The sequence below is a fragment of the Apteryx mantelli genome, chromosome 30 (genome assembly GCF_036417845.1).
Source record: "Apteryx mantelli isolate bAptMan1 chromosome 30, bAptMan1.hap1, whole genome shotgun sequence".
NCBI lineage: Eukaryota > Metazoa > Chordata > Aves > Apterygiformes > Apterygidae > Apteryx > Apteryx mantelli.
This window is the reverse complement of record NC_090007.1, coordinates 5468989-5496952: the sequence shown is the minus strand read 5'-3', so window position 1 is coordinate 5496952 and position 27964 is coordinate 5468989. Positions and strand designations below refer to the sequence as shown.

Sequence of the window (27964 nt, the reverse complement as noted above, 5' to 3'; positions counted from 1 at the left end):
GGCAGAAAACAGAACGGGAGAGCAATATGTCTCCTCGCTCAATAGTTATTGAACGTGCCGAATCAAGGACCACACATTTGCTCTCAACTGCAAGTGCATGCACCTCTAAGAGACGAACATAGATCAGGGAGCGGATAACAGAGAAAAGGGGGAATGTAATTACCCCACGAAGGATAAATCGCCTTTGCTTTAATGGTTCAGTTATTGAGATCACAGCAAGGCAACAGCAGAGCCTCTTAATTAATTTTCTGCCTTTTGGATTCCTCTCGTCCTCCGTGCCATTTTACACCTCGCACTGGCTGGCGAGGAGATAAATATCTGTTGTTTTCTGGGGGCCGGCACGCAGTTCTGCTGCCTTATCTTGCAGGGCAGAGGAAGGGAGCGCACCGACATCTCGCAGGATCTCCATGGCCACAGTGAGGTGGCAGCAGCACACAGTCAGGTGAGGGATCAGGCCTGCGCGGAGCAGCCTTTCCTGCCCAACGCTCTTCGTTAGCAGGCGGTGATGCTGTGCTCGCGGGGAAGCAGGCCCTGTGCGTCAGCAGAAGCGGCCAGTCCCTCCGGGTTAATTCTGAGGAATTACGGGGCACAAATCACGGTGTCCTTGGGATGCCAGGGTCTCTGCTTTATAGGAAAAGGCGGTTTGGAAGAGCGTGGTGACACGGGAGCCCCCCTTGTGCCCAACCCTCTGCTGTCCCCAGCCCCCCAAACTGCCCCCCCCGGACCCAGGCATGCCCCTCTTCCCCCCCCCACATACCCCTGCACCCCCTGCCTCCTCCCCAGCCCCCCTCACCCCCCCGAGATTGTCCCCCCCAATTCCTCACTCCCCATTCACCCCTCATAACCCCCAGAACTGCCCCTCTCACTGGATTGCCCCCACACCCCCCCATATTACCCCCCTCACAGGATTGCCCCTGCATCCCCCATCCCTCGTACCCCCCCAAACCACCCCCCTCAGCCCTCACTCCCCAGAATTGCCCCCTGCACCCCCAGCCCTCTCAGCACTGCCCCCCACGGGTGGCCCCCTTCAGCGCTGTGTCCCCCAGAACTGCCCCCCTCAAGGACTGCCTCTTGCACCCCCCCCCCCAGATCTGCCCCTCACGGGGCTGCTCCTGCACCCCCTGTGCCTCTCGCCCCCCACAACTGCCGTCACGGGGCTTCCCCTGTGCCCCCCCGAACTGCCCCCCAGGGGGCTGCCCCTCTCACCCCCCAGATGTGCCCCATGCCACCCAGATCCCAGAACTGCCCCCTCAGCCAGATCTGGCCCCCATCCCCCACAACTGCCCCTCTGGGGACTGCCCCCCCCATGCCCCAGATCTGCCCCCTCAGCCCCAGATCTGCCCCCCATCCCTCACAATTGCCCCTCTCGGGATTGCCCCCTTCAGCCCCAGAAATGCCCCTTAGGGTGCTGCCCCTCTCACCCCCCAGATCTGCCCCACGCCCCCCAGATCACAATCCGCCCCGTGGGTATTGCCCCCCTCGTCCCTCAGAACTGCCCCCTCAGCCCCAGATCTGCCCCCCATCCCTCACAACTGCCTCTCTGGGGATTGCCCCCCTCACCCCCCAGATCTGCCCCCTCAGCCCCAGAAATGCCCCTCACAGTGCTGCCCCCTGACCCCCCATATCCGCCCCCTCAGCCCCAGAAATGCCCCTCACGGGGCTCCCCCCTCACCCCCCAGATTTGCCCCCCATCCCTCACAACTGCCCCTCTGGGGATTGCCCCCCTCACCCCCCAGATCTGCCCCCTCAGCCCCAGATCCGCCCCCCGCGGCGCTGCCCCCCTCACCCCCGGACCGGCCCCCGGCGCGGGGCGGCGCGGCCCCGCCCGCCGCGCTCCCCCGCCCGCCGCCGCCGCCGCTGCCGCCGCCGCCGCCGCCCCTCCCCGCCGCTCCCTGCCCCGACCCGGCCGGCGGCGGCGCCGCGCCGTGCCCCATGCGCCGCTGCTGCCCGGCTCTCTGCATCAGCAGCAGCAGCCGCGGCGCCGCCCGCCCCGCCGCCATCGCCCCCCTCCTGCTGCCCGCCGCCGCCGCCGCCGTGTCCCGCCCGCCGCCGCTCCTGGTGCTGCTGCTGCTGCAGCGCCGCCCCGCGCCGCCCGCTCCTGCGCCTCCGCCGCACAAGATGGCGGCCGGTGGGAGCGGCGGGGGCCCCGGGGGCCTCTCCTCCTCCGGGCCGCAGCCGCCGCCGCCGCCGCCGGGCAACGGCGCCGCCGCCGCCGCCGCCGCCTGCACCAACGGCGCCCCCTCCTCGCCGCCCGGCCTCACCTACAACCAGTGCGGGGCCGCCAACCCGGCGGCGGGCGGCGGCGGCGGCGCGGGGGGCCCGGCGGCGGCGGCGGCGGCGGCCGGGGGGGCCGGGGGGGCGGGCGGCCCCGGCGGGGCGCTGCAGCGGGAGCCGGTCTATAACTGGCAGGCGACGAAGCCCACGGTGCAGGAGCGCTTCGCCTTCCTCTTCAACAACGAGGTGCTCAGCGACGTGCACTTCCTGGTGGGCAAGGGCCGCGGGTCGCAGCGCATCCCGGCCCACAGGTGGGCACCGCGCCGGGGCCCAGGCGTCCGGGCCGGGGGGGGGGGCGGGGCGGGGGGGGGAGGGGGAGGCCTCCCCCGGCGCTGCGGGGGCGCTGCGGGGAGCGCGCGGGCTGTGGCGGGCCGCAGGCCTGGGGGCCCAGGCGTCCGAGCATGGGGGGGGGAAGGATGTGGGGGGGACCCAGGCGTCCGGGCTTGGGGGGGGGCAGAGGAGTGGGGGGTACAGGCTGTTGGGGTGCCCCAGGCTTGGGGACCCAGGCATCCAAGCCTGGCTGGGGGGGGGTTAGAAGCTTTTGGGGAGGGGAGTACAGGCCTGGGGACCTAAATGTCCGAGCCTGGCTGGGGTGGGGGGGAGGTGGGGGGGTGAAGATTGTTGGGGTGCCCCAGGCCTGGGGACCCAGGTGTCTGAGTCTGGCTGGGGGGGTGGGGAGGAAGAGGAGGAGGAGGAGGTGGGGGGGTACAGGCTGTTGGGGTGCCCCAGGCCTGGGGACCCCAGTGTCTGAGCCTGGAGGGGGGGGGGGAATAGCGAGGCCCGGCCAGCCGTGGGGTGGCGGGTGCCCTCCCTGCCCCGTGGGCCCGGCTGGGTGCTGGGGGGGGAGCGCGGCTTGCAAGAGAGGGGGGCCGGAGCCGGTGGGGTGGGGGGGACCCCAGGCACCGCTGCGGGACAGGGATGGAGGATTGCTGTGGCTCCACCAGCCACCGCTGGGCTTCGGCAGGCTTCTGGTCCTCTCTCCCCTCCTGAATGCAAAAATAGGGATCAGGTAACTTCGCTCTGTGTTTTATCCGTTGTCGGGAGCTGCTAAGCGGAGGATGCGCGCCCCAGCGGTAACGTGATAGCCAGGCCCGTCTCCTCTCCGCCAAACCCCGGCCTCCGATGCCTCGGAGATCGCTCTGGCAGGGGTGGATGGAGCAGGGATCGCCAGGCCTGCGGCACACAGGGATCCAGAGCCGTGGCTCAGTCTTTCACGTGGTCCTGGCGGCGTGGACGTGCTTAGGGGTGACTCTGCTTTTTGGGTTGATCGGCTGTTGTCGCATCAAATCCCTCCAAACCCTCAGTTTTGGCTTAATGTTTCTTGTTATGCTGACCAAATCTTATGACAGGGCCTGACTTCCAGTTGTGGAGTGTTTCCCCTGAAGGGTAGGTGCGCCGGTTGAGCGGCCAGCAGAAGCGCAGCAGGAAAAAACAAATCCGTAGGTTTCCTGCAGAAGCAATCCGTGTTTTTTACGGGTGGCGGCGGAGAGGAAGAATATTCTCCAAGATCGCTGGGTCCTCATCAAAAGAAATGGGGATTGGTGTGTGCATTGGGGCGGAAGGGAAAGAGTAATGACTGGAGAAAGCAAATTTTGTGGTGGGATGGCAGAAACTGGGTTTTAAAAATAATCACTAGTGAGTCTTTGCTGAAAGCCTGTATTTTTGTGTGTGTGTGTGGGGGGGGAATCGCACCACCACTCTAACACAAACCCCACGCTTCTAAAAGCGTTGTGCTGAGAATGACATCTGAACGTGAGCTGACTGCTCTGGGTTAATGGTTAAGGCCAAGCTGCCATTTAGGAATTTGCAGTTCTGAACTGGTTCCTTGCTGAAGAGTTGGAAGCTGCTTCCCACCCCCCCCGGATAAGACAAAACTGATTTGGCTAACTGGCGTTTGACTGCTTCTTGGGGCAGCTCCTTTGAATTGTGACCTAGTGGTTTCGGTCTGTTTTGGTGTTAAGGATGCCAGGTTAGTTCTTCTATGATTTGAAGTGTAATTAGTATTTGAGTAAGCTCGCTCCTGTCCTGAGAACTAGGCTTGCTAGTGGGGAGGGGCAATGTTCAGCCCAGAAATAAGTGGAAAATAAATGAAGCTTAAAAAAAGAAAACAGCCCCGAAGTGAAATGCTGCTTAATTGCTCCAAAAATCCATCTGGTACTCTGGATGTTGAAGATAGAATAGTGTGTGTCACGCTGTGACATCCTGGTTATGGATTATGTAGATTTTAGTAAAACTTGCCTTTGTAATATTGCATTTGGGATATCCTGATGATTCATGAAGTACTGTGGTTATTTTGGAAGCAGAGGGCTCAAAATAAAACCACCCAGACCCCTTCTGTGCTCAGTTCTCCCACAGCAGCCTGACAGCAGCAGATATTTTGCACTGGAATCGAGGCGCAAAGCAACCCTGAATTTAATTTGAGAGGCGTCGTGTTGCTTCAGCCTGTTTGCAAGGGCTGATGTTCGTGCTTTGCTACTAGGTGTCTGAAATCGTGCCCAATTAACAGGTAAATATTTCTGTAGTCTGAGCTTATTGCATTAATTTTCAGGCCAGGCCAGGTATAAAGAGTGGCGACAGTAGGAGATTATCCTAAACAGGGGTCTTGAACAGCAGCTGGTAGCACCTTGAGAAGTGGTCCTCAAGATCTTATCGATGAGCCCAGCACTGGTAGTATTTGATATGGTTGTGTGGCGCGTTAGAAATCGTCAAGTTTGGCAGTAACCTGGTTAGCGCAAATAATGTGAAAGTTGCAGTCCTGCAAGAGCCGGATGTGACAGCGCGGCTCCTCTCTCCTTGGGTGCCTCCAAGGAAGAGCAGGGCAGGGTTGGCGCGTCTGTAGTTTCAGGGCGTTAAGTGACACGCAGGTTGGCTGATGGTAGATCACAGGTGATGTTATCCAGGCATGGTGGTGACACCAGGGAGCGGTTTCTGAGAGAATGATGTGGTCGGCTATATATTAAGGTGCGTTTAAGAGAGTTTGGCAAGTTCATCGGTTCATATGAAGCCATAGACGTAGAAACAGACATCAGATGTGTCACGTAGCAACCAAGAGCAAACTTTCATTTTGCCTGTGAAGGCAGTATTTGGAGAGAAATAGCGAAAGTGGCTGTGCTGGGTTGGACAAAAGGTTCGTATTGCCAAGCGTCTGGAAGACATCCACAGCCCTAAGAAGATCTGACATTGCCCACCTTCAGGAGGCTCCAAAGCCTGCAAAAACAGCTCACGCACCCCAGAACGAGCTTGATCTTTATGCCGTCGGCTCATTCCCTCTGGCTGCTGAATCAGCCATGAAGAAGAACGGCCCTGTGTTTTTGATGTCAAGGCTAACAAACGCCAGATCGAGCAGGCTGTCAAGAAGCTGCGTGATATTAATGTAGCCACGCTCGACGTATTGATTAGGCCCGACAGTAAGACGGAAGTTGTTCCCTTTTTTTTTTTTTTTCCTCTCTCTTTCCAGATTGATGTTGTGCTTGATGCAGCCAGTGAGATTAGCGTCATCTCAACCTCATCTACCCGGAGCTGCATAGATGAGACAATTAAATTTATTAATCGGACAAAAAACATGGCCCAAAATGGAAGTAAAGAAACAGGGCAAGCATGTGCCGATGCACCCCTGAATATATTCCAGCCCCTGAGATTTGCAGCTCGGGGACCGTCTGAGAAGGTTTTTGGCAGCTGTTTCCAGCCGCCTCTTTTCTGAGCTGGTCCTGTCTTTTCCTGGATGTGTGTAAACTTGCAGCGCCTACGGTGTTGCGTGGTGGGCTGTCCACCCGCTCGATGCCGGGAGCTGTATCGTGTGCGAGCAACTCCTCCTCCTTGGGCTTTTGGGACCTGCCTTCTCCTAGTTTCCCCCGGTCTCTCTAGACCTTGCGCTGGGAGGAGGCGGCAAGTGAAAGAGCCTCGTTCGTTAGCTTCTCGTCACCTGCGGTTTCACCGAGCTCCCGCACGTCACGTGTTGCTCTGCTCCTGTGTCAGCTCGTCGGAAACACGGATGTTTTAAGATTTTTTTTCTGCAGCGAAGTGGAGGGAGCAGGGAGGTGGTACGCAGCGACGGGACAGTCGGGGTTCTCGAGCGGTTTATTTTATTGCTGGTGTTAATGTAGTGCCTAGAAACGGAGCAGCCCTGTTGGGTATACAAACTAAACTAGGTGACAGGTGGGGACGCCAAGGTGAGCGGGGAAGCAACGTGAAACTGGTGGGAAAGAAGCTATAAATAACGTAATAAAAGACAAACTTTCTTGTAGGCTTCCAGCAGCTTAATGAGCGCCTGCAGAGTCAACCTTGGATCCTTGGACAAATCAAATTATTAACCTCATCCGGGGTCCTGTGACTCTTCTGGTGCTGAGAGTCAGAGTTGACTTTTACTCTTACACGTGTGGAGGGAGCGAAGAGAATCGGCTCGCCCTTCCTTAACCCTTTAACTCAGCTTCTGCTCGTTTCAGGAGTTTGCTTTGTTTTGGCTGCCCCGCTGTTGTTTGAAAGTAACCCTTGGTGCTTGAATTCTTCCTCTGAAGGTGGGTCGCTGCGGTGGGCGCAGGCTGTCTGCGTCCCCTCCCGGAGAAGTAGGGGCTTGCGCTGGGCAGCGTTTCTCGGGGTCGGGAGGAGAGAGGCTTGCTGCACGCTGGTCGCCGCTTGTCCCTGTTGCGGGCTCTCCGGGGGTTTTGTGGAGCTCTGGTTTAAAGGCGCATCGGCTTCAAAGCTTGTTTCGGGAAAACGTGCAAAAAGGAAAAAAGTCGAAGCTCTCTTACTCTGCCAGTTTGGCCTAATAGTCTTGTTTTTCTCTTCTGAAATGAAAGCCCTCTTCTCGTTTTGCTGTCCAGAGACTGGCATGCTTGGGGGAGGCCAACAGACTATATAGAGAAAAAGGTGAAGTTGATTATCTGCACCTTACGGTGTGTATTGCTGGTTTTTCAGGGGTGTCTTCAGAGGAGTCCTAAGTGTTCGTTATAGCAAGAGTAAGTAGACATCATGCAGACAGGGTTTTCCTTAGGTTATTTGTGTCCCCTTAATGTTACCACCCCCCCGACATACTGACAGTAAGACTCCAACTTTTGCAGTCCCGTGTGCATTTCTAGGACCTACTGGGATCCCTTTAGGGTTCAGCAATTGGGGGGGGGGGGGAAATCAGACTGATTTGTTCCTGAGCGACATGGAAGCAAAAATTTGAGAGTTAATTTTTAAATGAGTATCCTTTTCAAATCGCTTCTGAAGGTCCTTTCCTAATTGAGGGTGTATTCTGTGCTGGCTATGAGTTAGAGTGCAATTAATTTATGTTAATTTTAGTAGCAAATAGTGCTTGCGACTGTTTTGCCAGCATCCCCGCTTTTGTGTGAAGAAGGATTTTTGTTTCATCTGGCAATTCTAGTATTGTGAACGAAGCTTTCTTTTATTTGTTCTTGAAATTTCTCCCCAGAATTGCTTGATAGAAATATGCGTGTACATCCTTTTCTTTTTTTAAACCACCGCGGTATGTTCCTAGCTCTCTTAACCGATTAGAAACAGTGAAAACCAGTTTGTCAGCCAAATAGTCCGTCGTGGCAGACGGGCCTGGCGCATCTGTGGCGCTTTGCTCTATTGTGTCTGTAGAAGGCCCCCTCTGTATGGGAGCAGAGGGAAAAGTGGGAAAATATGTATTTTAATGGAAAAGAAAAGTTTCTATAGGTAGATATTCCCTTTGAATTCAATCCTACTGCAGTGAAATCTAACTGAAGCTTTCCCATAGCAGTAGACTTTTTCATAGAGTCAGCGTACGCGAGTGTTTTCTCCTGTGCTGCTTGTCACGTATGGTTTTCAGCCCGCAGTTCTTGATGCTTCTCTCCATCCGAGCGTGCTTCAAACCGCTGCGGTGCCGGCCCCAGCGTTTTCCAGCTCTTCCCTTTTCGTAGCCGGTCAGAGAAGCGGTTGCGGTGATCGCTTCTGCGGTCTCGTCCCCCCCGTTTTCCCGCGCTCGCTGGTTGAGCAAAGGCGGCAGAAACGTGGCCGCAGCGGCCTTTGCTGTATGTAATTTCCAGGAGCTGTTTGATCGTGGCCACCGGGAACAGAAATGCTTCCATGGGGAAAACACCTCGCTGAATTTTCCAGCCGTGAGGATTCTCCAAACGGCTTTTCCAAGGCGTAAGGCAGCTACAGCAGCTTGATACGCGGGCAGCGCAGATCTGCGTCTCCTCCGAAAATAGGAGTTAGTGTTTATCAGCGAGGGAAATAAATCATCTTGTTTACATGGGAACGCCGAGAGATTATTTTCGGCCTCGAACCTGCTTTGAGGGAATTCTCGCTTCCTGTTTCTTCGGGGCTGATAACGTGTCTTTCTCTGTTAATTGCCGTGCGAGCTCGTGGCAGCGCGCGGAGGCTCTGCGTGCCCCCGCAGGTGCTAGTTTGCTTCGAGTGACGTTTCACCTGCCTCCTCGGCGAAGTGAGGAGCAGGTTTTGCATGAAGGAGGAGAAAGGAGCTGGCGGTGCCTGTCGAAAGGGTGGCGTGTGCCCAGCCCAGGCTGGTGCGGCTCCCACACCTGGGGGGGTTTAGGAGATGCTCGTGCCCCCGACTCCAGGGCGATGCTGCCGGCGTTAAAGCAGCCTGCGCGTTTTGAGCCCTTGCCCTGCGGTAATCGCGGCTTTCTCCCGGAGGTGTGCGCTGTTTAGGAGAGGGGGAGGAGGATGGGAAATGCGATGAGTTTTCTGTAGGTATCTTCTGTGTTTGACTGTAAGGGTTTGGGCCAAGACTTGGGCTCTGTGCGTTGGCAGAGCTTGAATTCTTTAACTGCTTTGTATCTTCGTTTCTCAACCTGGTAAAGGGCCTTAGGCTCATATGAAGACTTTGTAAAGCGGCTGCAGATGATCTGTTCCATGATGCACAAAATCTGTCTTCGGGGAACCATAATTATGTTGTATAAGGAGACAGGGCTTCAGAATGAAGTTGTTGGCAGCTTTGGAAATTCACAGCAAATAAAAGGAAAGCCCGACACTCCCTTCTGTTGCAAAACATTTTTCCTTTAGCCCTATGGATGATATGCTTTTCCTGGGGGTGGCCTTGGTAACAGGAACTAGACTGGGATTTCTTTTTCTTTTTTTCAAGTGAATATGGGTTAACATATATTTTTTTCCTTTTTTCTTTTTTTCCTTCTTTTTTTCCAACATTAGGTTTGTGTTGGCTGTGGGAAGTGCGGTCTTCGATGCGATGTTTAATGGTGGAATGGCCACGACTTCGACGGAGATTGAGCTGCCTGATGTGGAGCCCGCTGCCTTCCTAGCTTTGCTAAAGTAAGTGTCTTTTCACGTACAGCAGAACAGGAATGAACAGATTTAGTGTAGACAGGGATATTTTTAGTGAAAGCAGTGAACCATTTTGTGAAGCGGAGATCATTAAGTTTCTAAACAAAATGCCTCTTTGTTGATCTGTTCAAGCTCATTTAGATGCTAGCGTTAAATTCCTCTTTTCCTGGGTAAATGTCTTGTACATCTATTGCACAAAAATATCTCGCTCCGTATCTTGGTTTAGCAATAGTTAAATGAACGTGCCCTCCTGCTGATACTTTCCAGTATGGACAAAACTAAGCTGTATAGTTTTATTTTGTAAATATGTTATATGCTTATATGTTATACAGTTATATCATGCAAATGCAGCATGAGGGAGGTGTTCTGATTAGCATTTGGAATAAGCTGGCATGCTAGCTGTTGTAGTTAAATTGGTACTTAACTGTTTAGACAGAGTCCCATAAATACTCTTTCGTGAAGTGGTTTGATTTGATCCTAATGCTCTTTAAAAGAAGTGGGGGAAAAGTAATCCTCTTAACGCTCTATAAATTACAAGTACTTGGAGCTCGTTTAGATTATGGGCATGTGAGCAAGTTATCACAGGTAAGCAAGGGTGTGAAATGGGTGTCAGCTGTTCGGCATGGTACCTACCCTTGTGCATGTTTTATTCCTCTTTCATGGAGCCATTTTTGAATTTAGCTTGGAATAAGAGTGTGCACAGTGGTGACTAGCGGGCAGTAGTCGATGTGCTGCAAGGCTGCATGCTAGGGGGGAGGAGGAGGAAGGGGCTGTAACATCCTATTGAGCGATTTCTTTAAGCTCGGCTGGTGCCGTATAACATCCAGCAGCAATCCTGAATGTGCGCTGAAGAGTCATTGTCTTGTTTCAATAGGATTTCTGTAACCTACTTCCAGGGGTTTCCAATCTCTTGCTCTTGACACGTTCCCCACTTGCTTCGTATTGGGAACGGTGACTATATATAGCTTTGGCACACTTTTTGCTTTACCTTCAAAAAGTGCTTCGGCCATGACGGTGCTATCTTAAAAGGTATTTTAAAATTGATCTTTCCTAGAATGAGAGGCCAGAAATAACAGGGAGCCCCTTACCCCTTACCCTTTGGCTCTTTTTAAATCGGACACCAGCACGTGGGGAATCCCCCTAACTGGCATATGACTTTATCAGCCAGTCGGATCTCGCTGGAGTCTGGAGTTAGCATCTATCTTTAAGACTTAATCATGTTAAAATAGCAAGTGAATTAGGGGCAAAATCGGGTTGTTTCCCCAATTTCAGCAGCCGTATAAAAAGAACAATATGATCTTGGAAGAGAACCATCATCTGAAAAGATTCAGTGATTAGGTTCAGTCGTTTTCAACAGAAATGTTTATATTTTCTATAGAATAAATTGTGTGTGGATTATGGTGACTCCAAGGCTTGCAGTTTCTCTAAGGTAGTTCTGCACGTGGTCCAGTGGTATTTTAGATGCTGAAATCAAAATGGAACTGATGCTTTTAAAATGCTCAAAACTTAAACGTGCCCAGGGAAGTTTGGGTGCTGTGTTCCCGTAGGAAGTTTACTTGGTATGAGCATTCATAGAGTAAAAACAGTTGCTCCAAATGCTGATCTGAAATGGAAGCTGATACTTGCATATGTCTCTGGATTTGGTCCAGACCATGACCTAATGCTGTAGGATGAGGGGAGACTCAAGAAACCGCCAGTCGTGAACGTTCAGCAGAAGGTCCCTTCTGGAAACTAGTTTCTAATTGTGTTGTGGGCTAGTGGCCTTTAGGTCTGCTGTAACTGCATAGGGATCTTTCATTTTTCTTTTTCTTTCTTTTTTTTTTTTTTTTCTCCTGGTAACCCAAGGAACTTTTTGGTTGTCTGGGGCTACAATCTAACTCTGCTTTTAAAACTAATAGTACGCTTTTTTCACGGTTTGAGCATCCCTGTGTTATCCCTGTTAGCGTACGCTATCTGGACTGCAGTAGCAATAACTACTACCATAGTCGTCGCAGTAAATAGAACTGGTTGTTTTTAAAGCAACTGTGTTCTTTTAATCTTGCAATAAAAAGGGTTACTTAGCGCAAATAGGACTGATGAAGGGATGTGGGCAAAATACATTCACGAGCCAGTGGCTTGGTGCTGTTACTAACAGATGCTCTAGAGCAACACAAAAGCCTGCTTTCAACAGCAGTGAGAGCGCTCCCCTTCCTCTGAATCCCTCTGTTTACGCTTCCCTGAATTACATCCTGACCCTCTGTGTAAGGAGAGGACCAGGAGCTCTCTTGCCGCTCTGCAGTGAGTCCCCGCGGAGAGGAATGCTGCCTTGTGCTCTTGTAGAAAGAGCCCTGTTGCTGCATGAAGCCTCCGGGGACAGCTGCAACACAAAGTGTTATTGTGCCCCCTGAGGCCTTTGGAGAAATGCAGGAGAAGGAATCGCTGGAGTTTTCGAAATCTCCTGTCGAAGAGGAATGCCAAGCCCTATTAACAGACTTAGTATTACGTCTCTGTGCTCAGTGCCTGTTCAGTAACGTCCAGATCCTGATTGGCAAACGCTTGACTGGTTAAAGGAAAAACAGTAAACAAAAAACTCTGCATGGGATTAGGACTAATACCAAATGCGTAACTGCTTTTACGGAATTCAGTCTGTCAGTTCCTGTTGTCCCTGATCAGCATGCTTGGGTATGAGGAGGGTCAGTCAGGCTTCTTATGAAGACCTTTGTTTTTCCATGTGGTATGAATGTACTTCCTTGTTTTGGCCTAACAGTGAAGTCTGATGCTTTGCTAGCAGCATGGCAGTCCTTGTTTTTCATTGCAATTAACTATTTCTTTATATTGTATTGCATGCTGTACTTTAGCATCTGTTTAATGAAATGGAACAGTTTGTGTTTTAACAGAGACTTCGGTATATAGAATGGAGAGATAAGGGAAAGCGGGCTATGGATAAAGCATCTCTCACCATCTGCAGTGCATGTATATGTCTCAGTGCTTCTGATCACTTTTGAATTAGTGTTTAAAATGGAGCTTCTCTTCTAAGTAGTCAGACCAGATTGAATTTTTGTCCTTGTTTAGTCTAACTGAACAGCCTAAAATTTTAACTTAAAAGCTAAACTTGGCCAGATGCTGTTCTAGTCTAGCAGAAGTGGCAGGCTAAACAGCTCATTGGATGAGGGATGCCAGACAGCCAAAATATCTGATAAAGTAATCTATAAACTGTCTCCTTCATTCGTTAAGAGTTATCCTGTGACAAATAAAAACAGTATCTCCGTGATAAACCAGAGTCAGTGGAAAGGATTTGAAGACTGTTCCTGCTCTCAAATATAAGAAATAGGGCCAGGATGATGGCCAGTAGCACAGATGTGGCTTTTATGAATTACAAGGGGTTTTCTTGATTTTGTTTTGTTTTTGTTTTTTTGTTATATCCTGACTCCTCTCATTATCTTACTAGCTACACAAGACCAATGTTTGTTTGCATGCTTTCAGATTTCTTTATTCAGACGAAGTTCAGATTGGACCGGAGACTGTTATGACAACACTTTACACAGCTAAAAAATATGCAGTTCCAGCCCTTGAAGCTCATTGTGTGGAGTTTCTTAAAAAAAACCTCCGAGCAGACAACGCGTTCATGCTGTTAACACAGGTGAGTTTGCGACTGTTTGCATCAAGTCCCTTGAGCAAGGTCCATCAGAATAGGAAAACAGAAGTATTCTGAATGTTATGAAGGAAGTGATCATCTGAAATGCAGCGGTTCTGTGTGTAGTATATTTTGAATTCTTCCTCTCAAGAGTCTCGTGCTGATGAGCAGGTTCTGATAAAGAACAACAACATACGGCAAATGTTGCTGCCGTTTCAGAACTGCTTTTCGTTTTGGAGTGGCAGGTGATTCCTTGCAGAGTGTGAGCTGGGGAAGCTATTAGCAGGATGGAAAAATTCATTTGCCAAAAAGAAAAATGAAATGAGAGGATTTGTCGCTTGTTCAGATCCAGGGTTGGTGGAATAAGCTTTCTTTGTGCAAAGTTTACTGCAGCTAGCTGGTCAGACCTTCTTTGAAGGGCTTTTTACAGTAGAGTTTCCCCAAAATGAGAGAGGAAAAAATGCAACTTTTTTGGTGTCTACTTTGGTTGGCCTGTTTTTCTGAGGAGAGGAAATGATTGCTACTTGGTACACTTAACAAAGATCTCTTCCTGAGCCTGTTCCAGCTCACCTTCCCGCTGTACGGAAGGCATACGAACCTGGAGTCTTAGCGGAGTTGTGTTTCTTGAGTCTGTGGGAGGTTGGCTGGGTGTCCTTGTGCCCTTCTTCCTGATCTCGTCTATGAGGGTTGAATTCCTCCATTTTATTTGACTCCTGTAAGCACCAACCTGGAAGCCGGTGTTTCTTTGCAGCTTCCGCATATTTTGGAGAAGATCTGACTCTGCCCACAAGTTGATTAAAGTTAACAGTACCATCCTGCTCCGTTCTTAGCCCCATCTTTTCTTGCCTGGAGATCCAGTCTTGCGTAGGCCCTCTCTGGTAACAGCTGATGACATATCAGTGACTTCCAAGCTGTAGCCATGCAATTGCCTGTGTGTTACAGTGTCTCTAGCTGTTGCCCCGGGCACCCTGTTCTCAGTGGTGTAGAACAAGAAACAAATAGGAGTTGCCTGTGCAAGTTCCCTTCCTTTAAAGGATGGGCATATTTTTGACTATCTTTGAAGGAAAATTTCATATCAGCAAGCTCAGGAAAGCTACCATGATTCCTGATGTTAAACAAACCTTGCAGAGGAGTCTTCATAGCCACCCTGACTTGGGAACCAGTACTTTAGGATGGTCTGGCTGTAGGGGTTTGGCTGTGTTGACCAGTGGTAGCTGGCTGCTGGCTTTCTTCCTCCTTGTCACAAGTTTGTGTGTCTTTCAGGCTGTGACTGTAGTTACTGCATCCGTGGCAGTGTCTACACCAGCAGTTTTCTTGCAGAGCTTGAGGCAGTTTTGGCCTAAAGCAGTTGCTGCTGAGCTCTTTGCTTCTTTGCTGTGATTAAACTGGGATTTTATTTGGGTTTAAATATTTGTATCAAGTACTTAAAGTGGTTCCACTTTAGATTGCCCTTGTAGACATACTCTTCTCCGCTGGGATTCAGTTCTTGCTGCAGTAGATGTCCAATGCTTAATGTAAAATACCATGTCTTGCTTCATACATCCTTTTTTAACTTGGCTCTTTTCCACATGCCATGAATGGGTGAGTCAGATTCTGCAACATGGGGGGAATCACATTCCCCTTCCCTGGGAAAGATTCAGAAGACTCAGGACTCAAAGATTCTTGCTTGAGTGATGGTAGCCAAATCTGCACTCCCGTCTGATTCATGGTAGGGCAATTGTAACTCTTTGGCTGCAGCTCTCTTGTTCTTTGGGTTCAGCGGCCTGAAATCTGAAAGATCAGGAGCTATTATCCAAGAGCTGAAGTGAGATCTTTCCCACAGATGCTGATTTTCAAAGAGGCATCTTCTGTTAGTCATCACCTCATGAGAACTAGAGGAATAAACTTTTTGGTGGTATTCCTCATGCAGGGATTTTGTGACATGGTGCATCTCTGCAACCTGACTTCACAGCTTTGACCTGGTAAGGTGTAGGTTCATGGTGACTTCTTTACAAGTCACAGAGGTCCTTGTTTGGCAAAAGGAGGTGTCCTAGTTTTTCCGATATCAAAAACAAGATGCTACCTGACATACTGTCTAATTGTCAGTGCACTGGACAGCTGAAATGCGAAACGGAGACAGGCTTTCCTGGTTCTTTTTGCTTCACAGAATTAGTTTGTGGCTTATCTGTTATGATCAATTATCACTAGTGATTTGTATCTAGTTTTTTTTTACTGTTCGCTATCACAGTATACCAAGTCTTTAAAATGCTTGAGGCTGGGATTGTTCGAGAAACGTGTCTGGATCTCGATGACTGGCTGCACAAGGCACCTCGCCTCATGAATCTGTTCTCAAGATACTGACAGTTTTGGTCCGTCAGTTTGAAGATCAGACTCTGGTTTTGCTCTTACTGAGCAAATCCAGCAGTTTGCGGCATCAATTACAGACTCAAGATCTGGGATGCATCTTGTATGAAACGTTTCCCAACAGGCTCAAGACTGTGGACAGCTGGTCATATGGCCTAAGATCCCAAGCTCCCTCTGCATGTATCCCTGCTGAATCCTGCTGGTCTAGCAAATGTGACGACAATATTTTGAGCAGATCTCTGGCAGAAACAAAAGTGGCAAACGGTTTTCCTGATTGTTTGTGCCACATAGTGAACCGTGATGCTCTTTTGTGCCAGATGTACATGCAAATGTCACTTTGATCAACAAAGGAATAATAGCTTGCCTAAAGCCACTCTGGGGAGAACCCTGCGAGCGTAACATGAGTCCTTCATGTGTCAAAAGAGAACTAGTACAGTAATAAAGTCTAAATCAGTCACAGCTCTTAGATGCCAAGAGTGCAGGGCGTTGGCAGGCCTCCAGCGCTGAGAGCAGGTGATTTTACTGCTGAAACTTCCCCAGTCCATGCAAAAACTGAATATTGCTTCAGCTCTTTGCACGTGAGGTCTCAGTGTTCAAGGTGGGCCCTACTACACTCTGCAGACTGTGGGCAAGTGTGAAGCAGAAGAGGTCCAAGAGTGCTGGCCTCCATGAGTGACTGGATTCCCAGCCCAAAACACAGTTTTTAGACATTGCCTATGGTAGTGAGCTCAAATCCCAGAGTATTGTGGCGTTGTCATGTTAGGTGTGGTGTTAAGACTGTCACTTCCTAAACAGCAAAGACAAAGCATCGGAAATAGGAAATTGTGCGAGTGGCTTCTCAGTGTTCCCATGTGTCCTAGGGGCTCTAAAAAACCTCTTTTCTGCTTATGCAAGGCATAGGGATGGTAACATATCCTGGCGGTCCTGGGGGATCTGCGATAGTAGTGAAATTGTTATGACTTTGCACTTCTGCTGGGCAGAGAAATTCTGAGCGACTCTCCAAGCCGTGCGCAGGTTTTGCGTTTGACTGGACTAGTACCCTATTTTTGGTGGAATTTCTTTAAGGTAATTGGATCAGAGTAGATGTTCCTGTGCAAAACATGCAAATGCACTAAGCAAGCTTCGTACCTTGCAGGGTTTTGCCTGCCTCACTGGGATGTGGGCAGAATGCCTGTTCCAGAGCTTAACTAATGCATGAGATCTGTGTGACCGTGTTCTTGCAGAATAGGCCACCTCTGCGGATCCTCAGAGCGAGCGGGCCTGGAGTCGTTGGGCTAAGCTTTCTTCTGAATCTAAAAATGCCTTAGTAAAAACTACCTGTGTTCAGCTGACCTGATCGATACAGCGCTTTCTAGCACTATAGTCATGTTAACTGATGTGACGTTAAAACGAAGACATGCCTGAAGACGTGTACGGCTAGAACGGAACTGATGCCAGATCGTGATTTTTCTAGTGTTTGCCTTGTCATGCTTAACTGCTTGTGAAAGCCTGCTGCAGCCAAGCGAATTCATGATGCAGCCAGACAAAGTTAATGAAGATGGCTCGGGGAGGAGAAGGGGGGATCCTGATGTGGTATAAACTCCACTTCAAAATACCTTTGGTGTTAACGATTGCTGCTTCATTACTAGGCAAGACTTTTTGATGAGCCTCAGCTGGCCAGCCTTTGCCTAGAGAACATAGACAAGAACACGTCAGATGCCATCAATGCGGAGGGGTTTACAGACATTGATCTGGGTAAGCTTTTTTCCTCCTTTCTACAGGCTTTCATAACAAGCTAGACTCTTAAGTTCTTACAGGTTAATACTTGGCGCTTTTCTTTTGTGGCTTTGCTGTTCTGGAGCAATCTGCTGAACGAACAGTCCCTGGCATTAAGTAGCTAGAGACGAGGCAAAAGAGCATGCTCGTTTGCAGAAATATTCTGGAATCTGCTTACTTTGGTACAGCTTGATTTTTCTGGGCATGATACAAAGCCCGTTTCTCCTGTTGATGTTGGCAGGTTTTGGGTGGGTGTAACTTGCCTTCTTTTGTAGAGTTGGCGTCGTTCCCTGCGTCTTTGTCAGGTTTTGAGTTAAAAAGGTGTTGCGTTTTTGGAAGCAAGAACTGGGTATTTTAATTATCGTGTGCAGTTGCCAAACTTGCTGGGCACAGTTACTAAACATTAAAATTCAGCCGTTAACCTTCTCCTAATGAGATGGACTATGGAAGTAAGACATGGGTAACCTTCTGGCTTTCATGCTGCTTGCTTCATCCAAATTTGACATCAACTAAGTTGCAATTCATTCTACTGAATGAATTCTCCTGAATTCACTTCCATTAACATACCAAACAAACGGGCACTGTTTGCTGCTCCGGTCATTTACTTGCTTATGGGATATGCAGGTACATCTTCCTTATGGCCTGGCAGGTTGCAGGCAGCACGTTTGGGAGCATGCTGGTTTTTGAATTGCTTTTCCTTTGCTTGCCTTGGCTGTACATAAGGTACTTTTGGCTAGGTGAATTCAGGTCGTTTGGGTTAGTGCCTAAAGTTGTCACTGTCCATCCTGCCTTGCAGACACCCTGGTTGCAGTGCTGGAGAGGGATACCTTGGGGATCCGGGAGGTTCGTTTGTTTAATGCAGTGGTTCGCTGGTCGGAGGCTGAATGTCAACGGCAGCAACTTCAGGTGATTCCAGAGAACAAGCGGAAAGTACTGGGCAAAGCACTTTCTCTTATCCGCTTCCCATTGATGACTATTGAGGAGTTTGCAGCAGGTAACTGAACAAAGGCATTTCTGCGAGCCCTGGTCTTTGCTTCCTCTGAACAGAGGATCAAGTACATGAAAGTGGGTTTTCTCTGTGTATCCTGTAGTAATTTAAACTTGAGATCTCCTCCCCCCCCCTTCCCCATTCCCACTGACCTTCCAAATCTACTGTGTAAATGCTGTTTTTATCCATGATTGCTTGCTCTTGTTTTAGAGACTATGGTTCTCCATCAGATAGGAGCAAATAGCATCCTACTTGTGCTCGTAATATTTTTAGATGGTTGCTTTCTCGTTCAGCTAAGAGCGGAGATCTGAGCGGGGCTACACCTGCTTCCCTTCCTGACCACTGCAAATGTTTAAACCATGCAAAGCTAATGGAGTTGCAGCTAACTTGCATTGATTGTAACCTGTGCCCAAAGAGAAATGAGGGTGTTTTTTTCCCCACCCCATTTGCTGTTGCCTGTAATCCGGTGGTGGTGGTGGTGGCGGTGGTGTCCTCTTGCTGATGCTGTTCAGAGCAGAGCCTCCGAACAGGAGGAACTTTCCGTCCTTTGAGCTGAAGGGTTGGTGGTGTTTAGTCTGTGTCTCAAAGCATTTTTTCCACATTTGCATTAAGATCGTGATCTAAAAAGATGTCTAAATTGTTCAACAGTTTGACTAAAGATTTTGTTTTGTTTTCATTGCCTGTTATTTTTGACTTCATATTCTGGTGATTCTCCAGGGATTGAAAACTGGCAACCAGCAAATATTTTTCATGTTAAAAGAAACCGTGGAGCCGTTTTGAAAACTGAAGCTTGTTTTAGGCCGCAGTTATTTGTACAAACAAGCAAAAAGGGTCAGTGACGCCGTTCCCTTTACAAATCGCTTCTGAAAACAGAGATGGTGTCAGCTCACTAACAGCTAATGTGCAGCTTTCTAAAATGAAGGGGGTATTAGTAAGAAGTAAAAAAAAAAAAAAAAGCTTATAACTTGGCCCCCATTTTTATTTTGCCCGTCACAGCAGTGTCGGGCCGTGGGACATGACAGTCTCGAGAAACGGCTTGGTCAGGGAGACGGGGAGCCGTTCATCCCGCGGGGTGACTTCCCTCTGGGTTGGCCCAGGTGAAAACATCAGCGCGTATTTCGTCCCTTCGTGGCGTATCACGCCGAACGACAGCTTTGCAGCAGATTATAGGCTTAACATCTAGCTTAATTAAAGAGGGCGTCCTTCTGGATAGCGTCAAGGCAGGAAGCAGCGCAGGCACGCCGAGCTTTGCGTTTCTGCGTAGCTCCCGTTTCTTTCAACCCGCCCTTCAGATCTCTCATAAAACAACCTCACGCTCGAAGGGACGTGTTAATTTTGGCATGGTTAGGTTGAAGCTTTCGGGTTGGGAGCACGGTTGTGCCCCCTCCCCATGCTGTCTGTAACAACCGCTCGCTTGACTCGGATCTTTGATCAGTCTTTTTGCCTGGAGAGAAATTCTTAAACTTTCTCCTTCCGCTCCAACAAAAAGAAACTCCAAAACGCCAAACCAGGATGGTTGCACTGGTCAGCTGTTGGGTAAGCAAGGGGATACCTTGATATTGCTTCCGCTTTGTCCTTTAACGTTTTTGGGCAGACGCTGACTCCTTTGCGAACCACAGCAGAGGTGGGAGAAGGAAATTTCTTCTCCTCACCCCCCTCTACCAAAACAGAGAAAAGGATTTTGCAGACTCTGGTTTCACCAGTGTATTGAATAATGCAGTATTGGACGTGGAGCTTTTGCATGAAGACGTTTTAACTGGCAAATGGGTCACTCCCTTCCCCTCAGAGCAAGTAATCTGAAACATTTGAGAACTGAATTGCAGCAGCACAGGATACGTTCAGACACGATCGGTGTCAGTTAATTTTTGTTGAGCTAAGTATCCCTGAGCTCGTTCATCTGTTAACAGCCTGCTTCCTTACATTCTTTCATCTGTGCCTGTTACAGTCTTGGACCGTGTTATGTCTGCCTTTCAAGAGTATGCAAAGGGGCACGGTTTTTAAATATCGCCAAATTTAACCAACTGTAAATTGTATTGGGCCAAAAAGTAGCCAAGAATTTGCTTCCTGCATTAGAGTGTGCAACAGTGCTGCTGTTTCTCTAACGTACAGTAGCGCTCTTTGCATTAAAAGCCTCTCGCAAATGGAGGCGCAGAGAAGCTTTTAACTATTTGCTAAAGGAATTGAGATACTAATTTTTACCCGGTTCCGCTTTTGAAAGTGGCCAGAGTAGTTTCCAAAGCTTGAGCTTAGCAGTGCTTCAGAAGAAATACCTGGTTACTGCAGCAAAGACGAGAACTTGTTCCAACTCTCGCTGGAGTCGCGAGCCTTTTTTTCTTAGGTTCTACAATAACAGGCAAAGAAACTACTTAAAAAAACTCAAAGCAGGGATCGAATGCCCCAGGAAGGGAGTCAAAGCAGGGCATGATCTGAACCACCTCTCCCTCAGCTGAAAAATATTCCAGGTGCCGTTCCTTCCCGCCGCCCCTCGTGGGTTTTCATGAGGTCTCAACGGCGATATTGTAAAATACCAGGTGTATGAAAATCCCTTTCTCTTAATGGTATTATCATATCCTGAGGGAATGGCGGAAGGATTAGTGGCATGTTTTATGTTTTGAACTAGTCCTTGGAGTCGACTGCATTTTGGCCCTGCGGAGCCGTGCGCTCCATCACTGTTTCACATCCGTGCTCTGCACGGAGGCTCCGGAGTCAACAGCTGCTGGGCAGATGAAACCCCTTTCCATCCGGCCTTCCGTTCCCACCGCCCCGGCAAGGTCCCGTTTGCGACGTCGCTTTTGGCCCGCAAGCCTGGCTGGCCCCCGCGCATACCCCGATGCTGACGGCGCCGCTGTTTCCCTGTCGCTCCGCAGGGCCCGCGCAGTCGGGAATCCTCACGGACCGCGAGGTGGTGAGCCTGTTCCTGCACTTCACCGTGAACCCCAAGCCGCGGGTGGAGTTCATCGACCGACCGCGCTGCTGCCTGCGAGGGAAGGAGTGCAGCATCAGCCGTTTCCAGCAGGTGGAGAGCCGCTGGGGGTACAGTGGGACTAGTGACAGGATAAGGTCAGCTTCACCGCTAATTCTGCTGCCGATAGATTCGTGTGTGCCGAGCTTTGAGCCTCCCCTAGTCCTAAACCCGCCAGCTTACGTGCTCGACCCCGACTTGTGCTGTACAACCCCTAGGGCGAACCCCGAAGGGGGAAGCGCTTTGCCGAGAGAAAGCGTCCCCGGATGCGTTCACCCGCGAGCGCGTCTGCGGCGCCGGCTGCCTCTTTGCTCCGCTGTTGGCAAAGGTTTGCAGTGAGCCTGGCCCGGATGCGCGGCCCTCTCGGCGGATAGTCCCTCTCCTTTCCCAGCGGCTTCCCGCAGCCGCTTGACGGTTGGAGTCGCCAGGCGGCTCGCGGCTTTCTGCCGCGCCTGGGTGTGTTGGCTAACCCTTGCTCCATCAGTTTGCATGGTTAAAAGCGTCAATGTGGCTCGTTGAAGCCCTTCAATCTTGGCAGTGTTGGGGGAGGGCTTCGGATAAAATGATTGCTGCTCCTGCTTTTCTGCCAGCATCTAGTTCCTTTAGACCTAAGCTTGCGGAGAAACAGCAAAGCCTGGTAATGGGGACAGAGGAGCGGAGGTTGGCGTGGCAAACGGTGGTGGTTTGCAAATGTTGCGTGGCCGAGTGGATAGAGCAAGACAAGAAGTACTTGGAAGTCTTCTTTGTCTTGGGTGGAAAGAGGACCCACGTTGATAAAGTACTTTAAAAATCCTAAGTCCTCTCATCAGGGCTGCTCTTGCATACCAAAAGAGCTGGCAGTCAGATCTTCTGGGCCTTTCATTCCCTTACTGAAGATTGTAATTGGGAAAGCTGCTAGCTCCAAACATTCATTGCTCCAAGATGTAACATTTGGAGACTTTTTGGAGCTTGTATTTGATTTTGAAGTTCGGCTGCTGACAGCATCAGGGTTTATCTTTAGCAAAGCTTGTGTTTAGTTTCAACACTGAATATTTTATGCTGCTCTCGGAACATTGGCTTTTAGCCGGCTGCAGATATTTGTTTTTGAAATGTGCAGGCCTGAAAGAGTTGGTGGACAGGTGAAGAAATGATGTTGGCAGTTTGGCAGGCACCAAGACTTTCTGCTACCCAAGAAGAGAGAGCTGTAGGGGGGCAGCTGGGGTGAATATCCTTTCCCTTGCTGCCTTAGGCAGCAGGGATTCTTGCATTCAGGAGCTTTTGAAATCTTATTTTCTTCTTGGGAAAATCTGGAGTGCACCTAGCTGCTACGCTGCAGCAATATCCAACAAATACCTAAAATCACATAAATTCTCTTCCAGTGCTCAGCAGTGAAATACCTAATGGTGACACTTGTAAGTGGTCTCTGCTGTTACCTGGCTGGAAGGATTGCTGCCAACCTGAGGGTGGACACTAGTCCGCAGGCTGCCCGGCCTTTGCCTGGCTGGTGTTTTTGGATGTTAACATTGTACCACAACCTTGGGGCACTTTCCGAGCCCAGATTCTGAAATTTGATGATGGGATTATGTGGCTTTGCATTTTAAACTAGCAAACAAAATGATTGACGGCCCATTAGGACAGTCAAAGGTGTAAACGTGCAAATTATGACTTCTGTAAAGGATTTCAGTTACTAGCAAGCCTTATGCTTAAAACTGCAGTATGTGTTTGATTAAATCATAGATATGAAATTAAAGTGAATGAAGATATTTGTGCATCTTCCTTGTGCTAAAACAGTACAGAAGCGGCAATTTGGTCTGACTTTCCTGATCTCTTCCTGCAGGTTCTCAGTAAACAAAAGGATATTTGTAGTTGGGTTTGGATTATACGGATCCATACATGGGCCAACGGATTACCAAGTAAATATACAGGTATTTTGTCTTTACTACATTAAACATATTTGCTGCTGCAGGGACCGTTTTACCTGTTTTAGTGAATATTCAACAACATCTTAACTTAGAAGGAACTGTATTTGTTTTGTAGATCGGGTGGTTGGCAGATGTAGTGTGGACCAGATGGGGCACTGGGGATGAGAGGGATTATTACAGTCATAATTTTATGCAAGCTTTCCTGGCGTGTCAGTGCAGTATCTCCCTGTTCGCCGCCTTTGGAAATGCATCTCGGAGAGCTGTGATTTAGTTTGAGAAGACGCTGTGCCTGCTTTCCCATGCAGAGCAGGCCAGGCCGATTCTGCCCTGCAGGTACTTAAGCAACGGTTGGATGTTGCAATTATTTGGACTGTCTTCTGCTACAATCTGTACAAATGCAGTCATCAAGATTCAACAAGTGGAAGTGTCGAGAGAAGGGAAGAGAAGAAAACAGTTGCTATATATGTGCTGAGCCTGGATAGTGCATACGTGCAGCCTCACGTAGTCAGTGTCCTTGTTGGAGATGATGAGTAGGACTTACGGAGCCTGTTCGTTGGCAAAGTTGTACGGAGTCCATTGAGATATATTTCAAAGACTGGATCACTTAATGGGTGGCTTATGAAAATCCCCTGCATGTTGTTCTCTGGATGCACATGTGTAACCTGAGTCTGGATCACTTGAAGAAGCTTCTCCAGGAAGATTCCCTTGACACGGCACTGCTGAGGAGACGAGCACAGTCCGTCAGTATTTCTTCCTTAATCGTGAGGGCCTCTTTCTGATGCCTCTGAACTCTTAGAGGTGAAAGGCAAGTGAAGATCTAAGTGAGAACATCCACCTGCAGTCTTCTGTCCACCTTCAGCATAAAGACAAAATGTCTCGGGTTACCTGGGGCCTGGGCCTGTGGTTGTGCAGTGTGATCATAGCGCTGAAGCCAGGCCTAAGCAGTGGGGGAATAGTGCAGTCACAGTCGGGCTCTGAAACTGGGGGGATACACCTGCACTGGTGCCAGGTCCAATATATGTGAGGCAGCATTCAGCTTAACTTTACAGATTAAAAGTTAACATTTTTCTTACAGATCATCCACACGGACAGTAACACGGTCCTGGGGCAGAACGACACAGGGTTCAGCTGTGACGGATCATCAAACACTTTCCGGGTCATGTTCAAAGAGCCCGTTGAGATTTTACCCAACGTCAACTATACGGCATGTGCTACTCTAAAGGTATCGTACGGAGGTGGTGTGGATAAAGAGAGGTTTATAGAGGCAGATGAGAGCAGGTTTCTTTGGTCCCTTCAGGGCAACATGGTTCTTGCTCTGCAGTTTTCAAGGCCAGTAGTATAATCTCAAGGGTTCGCTCTGGAGTCCTTCAGCCATGGTGGTGCAATGTGAATGTTCACCATCAGCATTCAGAGTTAGTTTTTAACTTATCTACAAGCATACAGTAGTTAACAGGCTGCATTAGTGATGAATTGATTTTTTTTTTTCCCTGTTTATACAGTTAAGCTGCCAGTTTTGTGGGTGTGTAGTCCAGAGCCTGCCAGCACTGGCTTAAAAAAGTTGATATGTAGCTCTTGAGATGTGGTTAAATATAGTGGTAAAGTCTGATAGAGATGAGAACTTTGCTCAAAATACCTCAAGTGCAAGAACTGGACAGAAAAGGGGAGGCGTTGAGCTTGCCAAAGCCCTTTGGTTCAAGTCAGGCTGTGAGGCCAGACCTTCCAGAACGTACTTGGGCCCTGGGGTTCAGCTGGGCTGTGATCCTTGTCGTGATCCGTTCTCCCGTTTCCTGTAATCAACGCAGGGTCCAGATTCCCACTATGGAACCAAAGGACTGCGCAAAGTGATCCATGAATCACCAACAACAGGAGCCAAAACCTGCTTTACGTTCTGTTACGCGGCTGGGAATAACAACGGCACTTCTGTGGAGGATGGACAAATCCCAGAGATCATCTTCTATACATAGTGCAGCTGCGGAGTTGGCTCTGGACTTTTCTGTTCTCTTCCCCGTGACCTTCCAAACTAAATTTCTGGCTGAGTTTGACCACACCAATTGGAGCCACACTAGCCAAAGGTCTCAGTAAAACCATTTCAAAGCTCATGTTTTGCCTTGTGCTAGTGATTCTGCTGCTATCACATACCAGATTAACTGGTTTACCAGTATCATTTGTAGATTGTCTGTGGCTACTCATTTCTCACCTTACCGATTAACCCTATCTAACAACATGCATTTTTTTTTTTGGACTGTAATGAATGTAGATGCTTTTCCACCAGTCAGAAGCATGGAAACAAACGGCTCTGGTTGTGGTTATATTTGCTGTGAGGAGATAATCCTGCAAAAAGACACAGTCGAGGGCTCTGTTGCCCATCCTCTCTGCTCTAGCTCAGCAGTCGAGGCGAGACGGTTGGCCACGTCAGTCCAGCAGCACCGCTGCGATGGCAGGGCTCGGCCAGGCCGTGCCTGGCACGTTCCCTCCCGCCAGCCAAAGCGTGTGCAGCCGCCTTCAAAAAGTTAAAGAAAGTGGCCTTTTCACTGAGGCTCTGCTGTTTCAGCACTACATAATCCTGAGGGAGACCTCAGAACTAGAGCGCCTCTAAAGAGACTACAGTGTTTTCATGCTATTCTCACTAATTTGTGACAATCCTTTGATGACAGCTAACTGACCTCCCCTACGGATGGCCGATGGCCCGGCGCAGAGCTGGGAAGGGGCAGCGGCTCTGGCCTGGCAGGGCGCTCTCCTCGCCAGCGTGCAGGCTGCCGTGCTCCATCCTGGTGGTGCTTCTTTAGAACTTCGTATCGCATCTGAAATGATGGGTGATACGCGAGAAACCCGCCCCCGTGCAGCGTTTAGCAGCAGGGAATCCACACTAGTTGTTACTGTGCTGATCAACTCCTTTGTTCTGAGATAGTGGCAGGGGGTTGTCGGTTGACGCAAGCAAGGGAACTTGCCTCGCCCGGCCCCTGTGTTCCTGTGTATTGCTGCTGTTTTCATGCACGTTTCAATGCATTTTCTCTCTCTTCTTCTTCTTCTTTTTTTTTTTTTTGGTCTTCGTTTTGTTTCTGTGCATTGCTAACCCACCCCTAGGCTGCTTCAGAGTGCTGCTGCCCTGATGCAAAATAGGAAGAGGCTCGGTGTGCAGCTGCCCGTCACCTAATAATGCAGCAGATGGACGAGGATTTATGAAACAGTTTAGGAAAACGTAAAAGTTTTTTTTTTCCTGTTTGCCTGTGTACATTTGCACAGTCTGCTTGCTTGGACAGGCTCAGGAGGAAGATACTGTACTTAAAAATGTCACCTGGCTTCGCCTCCTTCTTACCTGTTCAGAACTGGTTGCTTTTCCCCACAAGCAGGTACGATTTTAGCTGGGTAGATAATACTGTCCTGCCAGGGAGGAGGTGGGTGGCTTTTCCTTCTGTCACTTGTCCACTGGTGAAGACCACAAGACTGTTTCCTTCCCCCTCCTCTGCAGAGGAAGCTCTAATGAAATAAAGGACCTTCTGGCATAGTGGCCAGAGCCTTCAGAAGTCTGCATGGGACTCACTGGTGTGGTATGGGGCTGCCTCAAAGCTGAGGTTCCCTTCTGAAAACCTTCTGGGCATGCTAAGGTGTCATCTTAACTTGCTGGGTAGCACTTGCCACCTTACTTAGATGCTAGAAGCTGAAGCCTGGTTGTCCTTTACTGATGCAGATGGCTTAGTGCCTACTAACTGATTGGGGAAATGGTATCTCCTGCTCTTCCTCCCTCTGGATTGGGCTCTGTCCTTGGTCTGTGGCTGACCAGGTATCTCCTCATCAACCACGCAGCAGTAATACTGTCAGGAACACCTTGCACCTAGTAATCAGTAGCTATTAGAGATGTCGATAGTGTGTTACGTTCTCTAGGAAGACATTGTAAGATGTGTATATTGTAAGCCTGCTTCAAGGTAGGATGTTTTTAATATGGCCAGTACTTTAAAAAAAAAAAAAAGAAAAAGAAAAAAAAAAAAAGATGGGTCCATGACTTAGTTATTGAACCTGACTCTGTGCAATGCAAACAGTGTTGTGAAATGGATTAGCAGAACGGAGATGCTCCTTCCTCCGCAAGGGAAACTGCCTTCTCTTGGGATGTACATAGCCGCCCCTGCTGAGCCTGCTCCCGCGCTGCCGCCTCTTCGCCTCCGCTTGTCCAAGGTTGCAGGACCTTGCTTGTAGTGCCAGAGAACCGCACCGGGGTCTGCGGTGTTGCCGGGGCATAGGTTGTCTGCTGCGGACGTACCACCTCTCGGCATTTCTGTACGCAGGCGGCAATAGTGGAAGTAATTGGAATATGAAAGAAGCAAAGCTGCACACTTGGCTATGGAAATAGCAGGACTTGAAGTAGGCCTTGGGTAAGCTAGATCAGCTGAGGCAGGCCCGTCCTTGCTGGCTCTTCCCTCCAAGCATCTGGTTTTTACTACTATTTTGTTATGCAGATTCTTTTCCCCACTCCACCTTTCCTGCTTTCAAGCCACAAGGTAGGTGTCGTAGCTTGTCCTGTCGGGGGAGCAGGGAGCGAGAGGAGTTCAGCCTCTGAGCTACGTCTAAGCAACTTCTGTTCTTACGGCTTTATGCAGTTTGATGCAATTCTGGCTTTTGTAGATAGATGAATGTAATTCATTGTTGGACATGCCTGTTTCCAAAAGTATGAGATATTCTGTTGTATCACGTCACCTTCCAAGCAGAGCTGGGACTGTCTCGACTCCCGTGCTATACTGATGAATGTATCCAATGCTCTCGTTCAGTGTTCACACTCTGCTTTTGGCCAGCTTTGTGATTTGTAAATAGGAAATCAATAAAGACATTGGGGTTGTCTTTACGAAGTTTCTTCATGATTTGAACCC

General features: G+C 49.5%; 1 protein-coding gene and 1 long non-coding RNA gene across 3 annotated transcripts; one reads left to right on the top strand and one right to left on the bottom strand.

Annotated features, from left to right (window-relative positions):
* Positions 1 to 169: 169 nt before the first annotated feature.
* LOC136994505 (uncharacterized) lies at positions 170 to 1975 on the bottom strand. Its single transcript, XR_010886578.1, has 2 exons — positions 1903 to 1975; positions 170 to 624 (listed from the first exon to the last, which is right to left on the bottom strand). It is a non-coding gene; the product is annotated as an uncharacterized lncRNA (long non-coding RNA).
* BTBD2 (BTB domain containing 2) lies at positions 1909 to 27939 on the top strand. Of its 2 annotated transcripts, XM_067312618.1 has the most exons (9): positions 1909 to 2525; positions 9412 to 9531; positions 13006 to 13162; positions 17128 to 17233; positions 18051 to 18248; positions 21110 to 21302; positions 23021 to 23108; positions 24181 to 24327; positions 24908 to 27939. In XM_067312618.1, exons 1-9 carry the CDS (start codon positions 1933 to 1935, stop codon positions 25067 to 25069), a joined length of 1764 nt encoding a protein of 587 aa, XP_067168719.1. In that variant the 5' UTR covers positions 1909 to 1932; the 3' UTR covers positions 25070 to 27939. The 2 variants fall into 2 exon arrangements, with proteins under 2 accessions (XP_067168719.1, XP_067168720.1); XM_067312619.1 differs by lacking the exon at positions 24908 to 27939 and having other exon boundaries at positions 21110 to 21258; positions 24181 to 24292.
* Positions 27940 to 27964: the final 25 nt, after the last annotated feature.

Coding starts and splice junctions, on each gene's coding strand:
- BTBD2 (XM_067312618.1), top strand. CDS start 1,933: ATGCGCCGCTGCTGCCCGGCTCTCTGCATCAGCAGCAGCAGCCGCGGC. Junction 13,163..17,127: donor CGTTCATGCTGTTAACACAG/GTGAGTTTGCGA, acceptor CTTCATTACTAG/GCAAGACTTTTTGATGAGCC. Junction 24,328..24,907: donor CGGCATGTGCTACTCTAAAG/GTATCGTACGGA, acceptor TAATCAACGCAG/GGTCCAGATTCCCACTATGG.